Source organism: Cimex lectularius, unplaced genomic scaffold (assembly GCF_000648675.2).
Source record: "Cimex lectularius strain Harlan isolate CLEC.00 unplaced genomic scaffold, Clec_2.1 scaffold9, whole genome shotgun sequence".
Lineage (NCBI taxonomy): Eukaryota > Metazoa > Arthropoda > Insecta > Hemiptera > Cimicidae > Cimex > Cimex lectularius.
This window is the reverse complement of record NW_019392733.1, coordinates 3,451,416-3,463,249: the sequence shown is the minus strand read 5'-3', so window position 1 is coordinate 3,463,249 and position 11,834 is coordinate 3,451,416. Positions and strand designations below refer to the sequence as shown.

At 36.6% G+C, this 11,834-nt stretch overlaps 1 protein-coding gene across 1 annotated transcript; it reads left to right on the top strand.

The window, feature by feature from the left end:
* The first annotated feature begins 1,460 nt into the window (after nucleotides 1-1,460).
* Nucleotides 1,461-10,804, top strand: LOC106665383. Its single transcript, XM_014391771.2, has 3 exons — nucleotides 1,461-1,559; nucleotides 10,093-10,221; nucleotides 10,568-10,804. The coding sequence occupies exons 1-3, from the start codon at nucleotides 1,505-1,507 to the stop codon at nucleotides 10,675-10,677; spliced, it is 294 nt and encodes a 97-aa protein (XP_014247257.1). The 5' UTR covers nucleotides 1,461-1,504; the 3' UTR covers nucleotides 10,678-10,804.
* The last annotated feature ends 1,030 nt before the right edge of the window (nucleotides 10,805-11,834 follow it).

Sequence of the window (11,834 nt, the reverse complement as noted above, 5' to 3'; positions counted from 1 at the left end):
AAAATCCCTTCATAAATAACAACATGCCTATCAAAAAGGATAATCCTGTGAATCAGCACTACACCAAATAACGATACAAATAGGGGATTCACTGAACAACAAGAAGTCGCAATAGGGACCTTCATGGATAACACTCCTTTCGAAGCAATGATTACATCACTCAAACAGCGAGGAATTGATAAAACCTGTTGCAGATGGATAGAATCAATGCTAAAAAGCAAAAAAGTGCAGGCCTCCATGTTCCACGAAAAAGTAAAACCAGTGGTAGCGAGAGGATGTCCGCAAGGAAGGAATACTCTCGCCTCTGCTGTGGAATGTGGTAGAGGATGACCTCATATGCAAACTAAATAAAAGTGGAATGTATACCCAAAGCTATGCAGATGAGCCATATTAGTCAGGGGAAAATTCGACACAACATGAAAAGAACTCACCCAAAGAGCACTAAACATGGTGGAACAATGGTGTTCAGAACGGAGACCTCCACCTCAAACATTTATACAAGGAGAGGCTAGAAAAAGCTCATTTAGGTGCCAAAAACAATCAAATTGGACAGGAACTAAACAATTCGGGCACACAACCATAATTAATAAAATCAGACAACCATTCTTAGAAATGGGGACTTACTATATGATCTCGAAACATTCTTTACAACATCCTATAAAGTCTCGACAGACAAAGGAGAGGAAGAACCCAGGAGAGCATCAGATACAATGATATGTTATACAGATGTCTTCAAAACAAACGAAGGGTGTTTTTGCACAAGCCCAAAACATCTTAAATCTATAATCTTAAAAGAGGTGGTTAGAGGTTAAATAAAGCAGTAGCGTGTAAAAAAATAACAAACTAATAGAGATGTTATCTCAATGGAGAGCATGCAGGAAAAACGTAGGGAATGAAATTGTAGCAGCAACAGTCAATGTCCTAATACTTCTGAAAAGAAGGATTGAGTCGATTGCGCTGAACTAGGGACCTAGGAAGGTACAATAAGCCAGAAGGCTGCAGTGCTTGGGGAGATAAACCCCACTTCCTAGTTTCATCAACATATACTACAACATTTCATCGTCATATACTATTCGTACATATATTACAGTATTATTGCACAATAAAGTTTATATTGATTAAAAAGAGGAGGCAGAATTTTTATACATTTACGCGGCTTTGTAAGATAATTTCTTTTTTGTGTTAAAATATATGTAAAACCCTTCGTCGGAAAAATAACAAAAGAACCGATACAGATTCAATTTGCATTTTCAATTTTAATTAAAAGACAAAGATTGCAAGGCGATCAAGTCTCGAGATACGGAGAACATGTCGGCCAACGCTATTTTTATAAGCGGTTAATTAAATTTAATAAGAGCCATTAGTATTTGTAGGAATGTATTTCGGAGATATGGGTTCTGTACTACTTTAGATAGTTGCTCGCATATTTTATCCCCACTTAAATACGGTTTGGTATATAGGTTTGGAACCAGTTGGGCGACAAGTTCAAGGCAGGAGCTGGAAGATGAAGGTGTACGCTCTTCCTGTATTTGTCGTCATTTTCATTGTGATCGGTTTGAGTAAGTCAATTTTAAATTATTTAATAAAACCCTACCTACTAAATTGCTTTAAAAAATTATAAAAGTCGTTATAATATTTACAAGTAGGGAGTGAAAAGTTTTGCCATGACAGTACAAAAGCAAGACAAAAATGGAAAAGAACAAAAATTTAATAACTTTTAGTATGTTTACACTTATGACTATTTGACCGGCCGGCACCTTTGCTTTGATACCATCGGAGACGTGCGTAGATTTACATTTCCTCTTCTTAATAAAAGAGCCTAAAGGTGTGAGCTATAACTAATACATAGAGGAAAGTCCCATTTTGATGAACGCACTGCGATAGACTTTGTTGTCACTATATACGAACTTAACCTAACCTAAGGTCTTGAGTATCGGATGTTTCTTCCTTAGGCTGTTATTTGTACCCATTTTAGTTTTAGCCCCGTTGGAGGATTTTCTTTAATCATGTTAATAATAATTTTCTGTGCTGTCATCATTATCATTTGGTGGAGGGGATTAATCCGAATATTTTCTCCATATCACCTGTGGGACATTTTCTCATCGCTCCAGTTATACAAACGCGTACGAGTCTCTGTATTTTCATGAGTTCTAGACGTGGTGAAGCACAAACATCCAATTTTGATGGACGCAGTGCGACAAGCTTTGAAGCCATCTCATACCATCTTAACCTAACCACAATTAATAAATGCTACGGACAGAAAAAGAAAGAATGTGTTTGTTACATTAGAAACTCTGCTAAACCTACCTCCATTGGAAACATTTTACAAGGAGAAGCAAGGAAAAGCTTATCTAGGTTCCAGAGCAATGAAATTGGATAGGAACTAAACACTTCGGGCACACAACAATAATCAATAAAATCAGACACCTTTTCTTAAAAATGGAGACTATTTATTTACATCTCAGTCTCATGTCTAAAAGTCTACAAAAGAGATGAAGAATTCAAGAGAACATTAGATACAATGATATGGTATACAGATGTCTCCACAACACATGAAGGAACCGGATCTGTCGTTGTTTTTTTGTTCAAGCCCAAAACATGAGCAATCAAACTCATTAAGGAATTACACTTCGCTCTTTCAGGCAGAAATACATGCCATCAATGCATGTGCCTAAGAAAATCAAAAAAGAGTTTACTCTGGCAAAACAATCCTCCTAAATCGGATAGCCTCGCAGCTATTAAAGCATTGGCATGTAAAAAAAAATCACAACAAAACTGATGATAACCAGTGAATGCATCCAAAATCTCCAAAACCTGGGGAACCAGGACATGAAAGAATTTTGGGTAATGAAAAAACAGACACACTAGCCAGAGAAGGGGTGTCCTTTTTAGATGCCCCGGTTGAAGCTCTTTTGAACCAATGACGCTATCAAAACAGCAAAAAATTTGTTTAATATTTTTGAGTCTAGTTTCAAATTTTTTATCTTTTTTTGACGAAAAATTATACAGGGTACCTCTGGCCTAGTTCAACTTCAAAATTTCAAATACGACCCTACAGATCTGACACATCATTTTAAAGGCATTTCTGTATGCTGAAAACAATGGTGAAATCGAATTTTAAATTGGTCAAAAAATGACTAAGTTCGGGCAAAAAGTAAAAAAAAACAGTCATTTGGTTGCTATTTATGTAGTAATAACATTTCATGTTCGAACTGCCTGCCTTGCGTAAAAATGCAAATTTGCTCTTTTTAACCACCGGTGCACAAGCGATAGAATCAGGGGTGATGGATTGACAAGCATTTTCTATCCTTTGCCGCTGTTCTTCAACTGAGGCTGCTGGGTTATAATTGGCGTAGACAATGTTTTTCAATGGCCCCACAGAAAATAGTCAAGTAGAGTTAAATCGGATGACCGAGGAGTCCAACAGATCGGACCATGAGGTCCTATCAACCTATAACGAAAGTGAAGATTCAAATAACGTCTCACCTGGAAAGAATTGTGTGCAGGGCATCCATCAAGCTGGAGAAACATTTTTTTGTCCTTGTTGCACAGGAACATCATCTAATAGTGTTGATAAAACCTCCCTCAAAAAATTGAAGAACTGAGAACCATTTAAATTATTTTCGTTGAAATAAGGCCCAATTAATTTATTTCCTTGACGTCCACACCAAACGTTGATCTGTGAACCTCTGATGATGACAAGAGTACGAAATGCTCGGATTTTCCTCTGCCCGCGTTCAAAAATTCCAACGGTTTTGTATGCTAAGGTGAACTTGGCTTCATCAGTCCATAGGATGTATGGAAGAACATTTTCTTCAGCCTCCCAAATCGACATTTGTGCAAGGAACGTTAGACGCCTGTCATAATCAGAGTCCCGAAATCACTGGACAAGATGAGAGCGATACTAATCCGATAATTCGGATTTTCGCGAACATACAGTAAAATATTCAGCTCCTCGTCGAAATTACGCTGCCGATTTCTTGGTGATGGAACAGCGACTGATCCGTATCTCCTCATATTGCAGGCAACACTAATAAACTTGTATCGTTTACTCTGGGGCGATGAGGAAATTTCTGGGAGTACAACTCGACTGCACGTCGCCCATAAGACCACTGTCAATAAAGTCGTACGTGTCAACTCGCTGTTGATCGGAAAAATGTGCTCTTCGGTTTGAATGGAATAGTGAATATAACGGATATATACTATTGTAAGAGTTATTTACTTCCAGGAATTAAAATTTTCTCACATAATGCGAGTTTCACAAACAATAACAGAATGCAAACAATAAAGGCAATTAATGTCTGCTTTAGTGAAGAAGCAAATTATTGGAATTAACAACGAAAAAACGAAATTCGATTTTTCAAACGTTTTGCCATAACTTTGTCATTTTTTGACCAATTTAAAATCCGATTGCATCATTGTTTTCCGGGTAAAAAATCCTTTAAAATGATGTCAGGATGTATAGGGTCGTACTTAAAATTTTGAAGTTGAACTGGGCGTGAGGTATTCTGTATAATTTTTTCCAAAAATATAGTAAAAATTTGAAACTAGATTGAAAATATTAAGCGTTTTTTTACAGCGTCATTGGTTCAAGAGAAATTCAGCTGGGCCATCTAAAAAGGACACCCTGTACAGACCCTGAACCTATTCTTGAGATGACAAAAACAAACATAGAATGCTCCATCTCAGAATGGATCCCAAAAAAACATAAGGAGAAGTAGATAAACTGTAGAGCTGCTAGACACAGTATTATGTTAAAGTTTCGAGAGGGCTGAACTAAGAGTAGTGATAGCACTATTTACCGGTCACTGGCATCTAAGAAAACATCTACATAACATTTGTAGTTTTTATGCCATGAGGAGGAAGAAACAGCCACCCATATCATCTTCGAATGCGAAGCAACAGCTCAATGGAGACATAACATGGGGTATAAAGAAAACCCAGAGAAAGGAACTACTGTAGCAACGGCAGTCAATGAATCTGTTCTACTCTGTCTTAAAACGGTACTTCAGATTTTAACAATGGATAATAGAAATTGTCTCAGCTCTAAACTTGATTGTGCCATTACTCATTACGAACAAGTAACAAACAAGAACTGAAACATAAAAAGTAACAGTGTTTATTTGAACATGCGTTTAAATTTATTATAAAGATTAGAGCAAATTGCTTGGCCATTTTCAGCCAGGTTGAAAGACTCTTTGGGTCAAGTTAGTCAATTATCGTAATTAATTAAAATGCCCGTATTGGAGATTATGCCGGCCGTTTCATAATAATTTCAACCCACCTTAGGTGAAGTTGCCAAACACGTTTGTAAAAACAAGAAAAAAGTTGCATTTTAGATGTTTAACATATCTCCAACCCAAATGGGATTTTTTTAAATTACTAAAATAGGGAAAGTTTGGCCGGGAGGACCCGAACCTTACGGTATTCTTTACACCTTCGAATGGGATTGACCGAATTCCACAACCGCGATTTTCTGTTAGATATCATTTAAGTATCAAACATAGAAAAAGGCTATATTTATTGCCAGTAAAAACTGCCATGTAATGACTTTTTAAAAATGTTATGATTTTTTAACCACTACGAAGAAGACATGAATTCAATTCAATTGCCACGATGGGAAATATATTCAACATATTTTATCTACATACTATTTTTATTTAAGCAATGGCAACAATAATTAAAGTCACATAGGGAGACATTTGAGATATAAACAGGGTGCCAAAGTCAAGGGCCGTAGAATAAACTCAGGAGCCATCAACAGAGCTTTGGGATCTGGTAAAAAGTCTTTCAAGCAGAAGTCAAGACATTCTTTTTATTTCTGTAAATTCGCTCGGTGTACAGGAGGATTGTCTGCAGTATTTTTTTATTGTAGTTAGTTTAAATTAGGTTAGGATTAAAATTAGGTTATGCTACAAACCTGTCGCACTGCGTACCATACAGATCTGCTGTATCATAGGCGAATAAAACTCAGGATCATTGCAGATCTGCTGACAAAACAGTTTGTTCGTTTTTTACCTTTTTTATAGTAGTAGTGGATTTTAGTAGATTTTACCTCTGATGTAGCCAATACTTTAAGCACAGCTTGTCTATCAGAATAGCACTACTTTAATCCTTTTTTTTAAAAGATAGTTCTTACTTACATTAAGTTGTTTTCCAACGATCCGGATTTCAAGCCCTTAGCTCATCGTCCAAGATCGGCGGGTTCACTTTTGCAATTCATCCAAGTCGAGAGACGTGGTTGTAGAACTCCTTCAAACTGATGATGAGCTAAGGGCTCGAAATCCGGATTGTTGGAAAACAACTTAATGTGAGTATGAACTATCTTTTTTAAAAAAGGATTGAAAACCGCACACTCCATTATTCACCATTTCTAGCAATCCTTTTGTCTTCTATTCCCAGCCTTTTTTTGCATATGATACAATGGTGATACGGAGCATCGACCATTCTTCCAAAAACCTTCAAGAGCTGACCAGACAAATTTGAGGAATAAAGAAATGAAGAATCAATCTTAATCAGTTCAAATCTTTGTAGACACAGGAGGATGGTGTTGAGACTTCTCCCTGGCTAGTCTATCAGCCTCTTCTTGAAGTTTGGCTAACAAAACAACCACCTTTTTGCCTTGTATTCCGTTTATTTATTTATTTAATTTTTTTTAATATCTTTTGTCCAGAGTTCAATTGCTGCGATTTTTGCCTGAAAAACCGTCGTTAATGAAAGCAGGATTCCTTCAAAAACTAGTATCGTCATATTAATGAGTCAATAGCCCTGGTATCTGGAACGGGATCAAAGTGCATACCTTCAAACACTTCCTTATTGGAAAAATCTCTGATTTAATTGCCTGCCCTTGACTTTTTTTCGAAAATAACCATTTGATATTCTTCCATGAAGGATCGTCACCATGTCTCACAGTACTGCTTCATTCCTGTCGGCCAAAGCGCTTCACTTTTTAAAACTATATTACCTAACTTACAACCTAGAGTAATTAAGCATTACTTTGTAAAAGATCAACTTGTGAAGGACGTTGTTCCCACAATTAAAACTTCGGACAAAACACTTCCGCAATTTGCACGCCCTTTCACCTTCTACAATTTTTTTTTTTTTTTTTTTTTTTTTTTTAAACGAGGGTTCGCAACAGCAGAGGTCATATAAACCCTCAGGGTGCCGGTGTTTTTGAAAAAAAGCCCATTTGTAAGTTCATAGGCCGGGTCCGAATGCAGGGCCGCTGGGTTCGACCCCCGGACCTTTACCTTACAGTGATGAGCGCCGTGTCAACGACTAAACCTTGCGGCCACCGACGCCCCCTACAAATTTCTTCAGCCTGCGATTTCACGCTTATTCCTTTATATTAATCATGTCCCAAAAGACCGCTAAGTACAGACAGTAACCATTATAAAAATGATATAAACAAAAAATTTAAAGGTCATACACAAGGTCTTTTTTAACAACCCAGTATTTGAGTAGTTGTAACCTGTTCTTCGGGTTGTTGGACAGCATTATTAACTCTTTTGGCCATTAGAAGAAAATGAAAATATTATATAGTTTGACCGTTTTACTGTAATCGCTCAGACTCGTTTCGTTATTCCGCCATCTTCACTGGTTAGTCTGTGCGTTATTTTGTCAGCAGAGTTCATTTTTTTAAACACGTTTGTCAAAAGCCACCTTCTAAATTGCCATTAAAAAATCATCGAGTAAGAAGAACGTAAAAATTACTCAGTAAACTTTCTCTCTGTCTCTCTCTCCCTCTCTCTTTTCTCAAAAGCACTAGTAACAGGAATCGTTTCTAAAGGTCCCTGACGGTATGATTAAATATATCCTTGACAATCCTTTTTAACTGGATTTCCCCTGGATTTTTCCCCTTTGACAATTAATAAACATTTCTTTCATGCCTTGTTCTATGATTAAAAAGTGGACTACTTACTTTTCACTGATACGTCCTTCAATTACATATTTGAACATTCTATATCTCTTAGAGCTCTTTATATCCACTGGAGAATACACTTTAAAAAATTTTCTACATGTACAAATTAGATGTTTTCAGTGAGATAAAATACATGAAATTTTGCACCCGCATATATTCTCAGTTCCATGGGAAAACAGTGAATCATGGATATGTAACTTACGACCTGACATAACCATAAACCACCGTCACATTTCTTATTCATAAATCCTCAACCGCTACAATACTCCTCCATATCCACACCTCTCACTTTACCCTTCCCTGTAGGTAGTATCCTCCAATAGATCAGCCATCTCCCAGTGATGTCCAAAATCATCGAATGACTCCTCTGAAAACTCTCTTCTTAATTTTACATAAGATCATGCCTATTCGCCTCAACACTCCAAAGTTTTAGAGTTTCAGATACCATACAGTTCTCGTTAGGAAAGAAAAGAGTACTGCTTGTGCTGTTTTTAGACACATCTGGGCATAACTCAATCCTTATTACATTCCTAATTTTTAAATCCTGCTTCATAGTAAGGTTTTGACAATAATATGTCAAAGGTAAAACCAATCCGGTATCCCACAAGGAAGCATCTTGATCTCAACTTAGTCACTATTTATACTTCTCATAGACCAATCCATTACCATACTGCTAATATCCAAAGACATCTCGAAATCATCGAAGAATGGAATATGAATCAAATGAAGATGAAATCTGCACCCAAATCATTTTTGTGTCACGCCAACAAGGAATTACCAACATCCACCCAAGTGAAATGCTAAGGACTATAACTAGTCAGCAGACTGGTGAGGATAAGACTCTACACACGACTCAATAGAATACTTGGACAACTAAGAAGTCTGCTGGGGCTTGTCAGACTTGACTGTAATCAAAAACACTCCACAAAACAATAATCCAACGTTTTTGGACTATTTGGACAGAACTATGCATAATGCATGCAAGTGCCATTCTAACCTTTTGTCTTTTCCTAACCTTTCCTTTCCTGTCTATTATCTTCCATTCTCAGAATAGCCCAGAGACCTACTCGCCCACTAATCCCACAGAAGTGAGAGGCCAGTTTCTGAAGACATGTACTTTGGGAGCAGGGCTCACTGTAATGCCACTGATTGTAGCATAACTGGGACACCAAGAAGCCATCCACTATCCAACTCATCCATCAATCCCAATCAAAAGTTCTCAAAATAATTATACAAGCCCCTTACTACATATCTAAGCTCTCTATTTACTTCATTTATGACGATCTGTTCCCGCTTCCTGAAGTTCCACTCTGATCTTTCGTCGCACCCTAATCCCTCAAAACCAAGAGTACCGGCATAGACTGGTTTTTAAAGATATGCATCAGGTCATAGCAGTAGTAGACTGTAGTGCCTCTGACGTGAGCAGAACTGTAGGGTACCATGAAACCATCCAATATTCACTCATTCCAACCAAAAGACCTCAGAAGAATTCTCAAATCTAGCTTTTCGTCTCACCCTAACCCTTCCGCCCAAGCCCTCTTTGCTACCATCCCCAAAATCCTCCATGTTGCCTTAAACTATGTGTAAGCATCAAAAATGAGAGTGCTTCCGTAGGCTGGTTACCCAAGACCTGTATCTTCTGGGATCAATACTGGCTGTAGTGCCAGTGATGAAACTGGGTGAAAATCAGAAGACCAAATGGTTAATTTTATTATTATGCATTATTAATTTTATTTACTTTGTGTGATTTTACACAGAAAACAAACACTTTGAGCCCTGAAGATGATCTCAATAAAGATCGAAACGTTGGCACAATAAATAAAATATTTTTCTGAAGCCTATGTCACACCAGACCGGATCTCATGATTTCCGAATAATCATTTATTTATTTTATATAGGAATATATGTACAGGATACAAATTAAAAACTCTGACCTGACCTAACTACCCCCCTCCCCCCAAAATGGTATATACAGCCTAAAAGCATATCCATATTACAAAATGTAAAACATAATGGCTACAGGTACATAGAATTCTATGTAAGATGAGTCATTTTAGACTAATTAAATTAAACCATTTTAACCAACGAACTTGGTCGTCAACTTTTAAACAAAAATGTGAAGCTGGTTATATGTGTTAATACAGATTAAAACTGAGATTGAACTTTTACAGATGTACATTCCACTTCGGCAAAAGGTTTGATGAAATTTGTTAAAGGATGCCCATACTGTGATTCATCAGTCTTCGGCTACTGTACAGACAAACTCCTTCACGATGCGTGCTGCTGTTTGAACCCATATGGTGAGCATCAATAACAAATACTGCCTGATGTGCACATAAGTATTATTTTTAGCCTTTAAATTTAAAATGAGATTTATCCATGTGGTCTGTGGGATGACGAACATTGTAATTTGGTTGTTACCTATCATTTTGGTCTGCCTATTCTAGCTGGGTTGGTCTGTCAGATGTTTTTCAACCTTTCACCATAATCAGTGGACAAAATGCTTTAATTCGGAGCATAATTTAATAACACAAAGGCCACCTTTTTAGGGACAGACAAAATTGATCCGTAAAGATCAAATGATAAATTTGAAAAGAAAAATTTAATAAGACATAATAATCCATGCATATATTTATTTTTTTCCAGATAACCAGCTTCCTCTAGAATGTAAATATGCTGACTGCTCCTTCCTTCATGCTAATTCTTGTAGGTACCATCACTTGATAACTAGATGCTGTTGTAATAAATACATATGAAGACATAAAATTCATTCGTGCTTTTGTATACACATGCCTTAATTACTAGATAGTTTATTTATTTTGTTATATAATGAATAAAAAGTTTGTCACTTCTAAATAAAGCCAATAATAATATCACAACTTATAAGCATTTAGTATTATTTTACCTCCACCATCTTTGCTAATTAATAGTGCATTATGTTCAATGCGGCTCACCTTATTCCAACCAGTGAAATAATGCTTAAGAAAAATTTTCAAAAAATTTGTCATCAAGGGGTGGGGTGAAAAATTGAAATTCCTAATAATGGGTTAAGTCCTAATATTTGGGTCAATTTAATTTATATGTGTTTATTAAAACACACAAGTTCTATAATTTAAAGCAATATTCAAATAAAGATTATAAAAAATATAACAACTGAAAAATATTTACCTTCACAGCTCCTCACCTAGATCAAAAAAACAAAAACAAATTTGAGTAATGTTTCTAGCACTTTGCCTGTATGTCTCTATCTACATCATAGGGTTTGGTGTTAAGATTTAGCGATTTTTCCATCATGCCAAAGATCCACTCCTGCATTGCTTTCTAGGCTCACATGTCTGTTATTTATCCTCTGGTACAACTTAAATTTGTTGGTTAGTTGGGTGCATATTTTGAATTTTTTTTTAATTTTTTAAATTTGATTTTTATACCTTTCTATCCATCCCATCCATCCATTAAAGGTGATCTGGGATATGGTATTTTCTTGGCAGGCAAGTGATATTTCTGCCAAAAACGCACCTTCTTTTATGCATTCTACTGCCAAATTTTTTGGAAGGAGGTTTGCCATCTGGAATGTGGTCTGTGGGGTTATGAACATTGTAATTTGGTTGTTACCTACCATTTTGGTCTGCCTATCCTAGCTAGGTTGGTCTGTCCGACGTTTTTCAACCTTTCACCATAATCAGTGATGTCCAATAACAAAATGGAAGCCACTTTTACTATGTAATACAGGTGGAGTGTAATGCCATATACACCTCATAACCCCATAGAATAAAATAGCTCGGAAGACTGCCCTGAATATGGTAAATTTGGCACTTCAATGCACAACTCTGTTGCCAAACGACCTCTGCAAAACATAATTAACCACAATATTTGCCAATTCCGCTTTTTTCTTTGCTTAACAAAACTGATCATT

Excerpts from the sequence above, each read along its gene's own strand:
- LOC106665383 (XM_014391771.2), top strand. The coding sequence starts at position 1,505 with ATGAAGGTGTACGCTCTTCCTGTATTTGTCGTCATTTTCATTGTGATC. Across the intron at positions 1,560-10,092 it reads TTTCATTGTGATCGGTTTGA|ATGTACATTCCACTTCGGCA; the intron begins GTAAGTCAATTT and ends GAACTTTTACAG. Across the intron at positions 10,222-10,567 it reads CTGCTGTTTGAACCCATATG|ATAACCAGCTTCCTCTAGAA; the intron begins GTGAGCATCAAT and ends ATTTTTTTCCAG.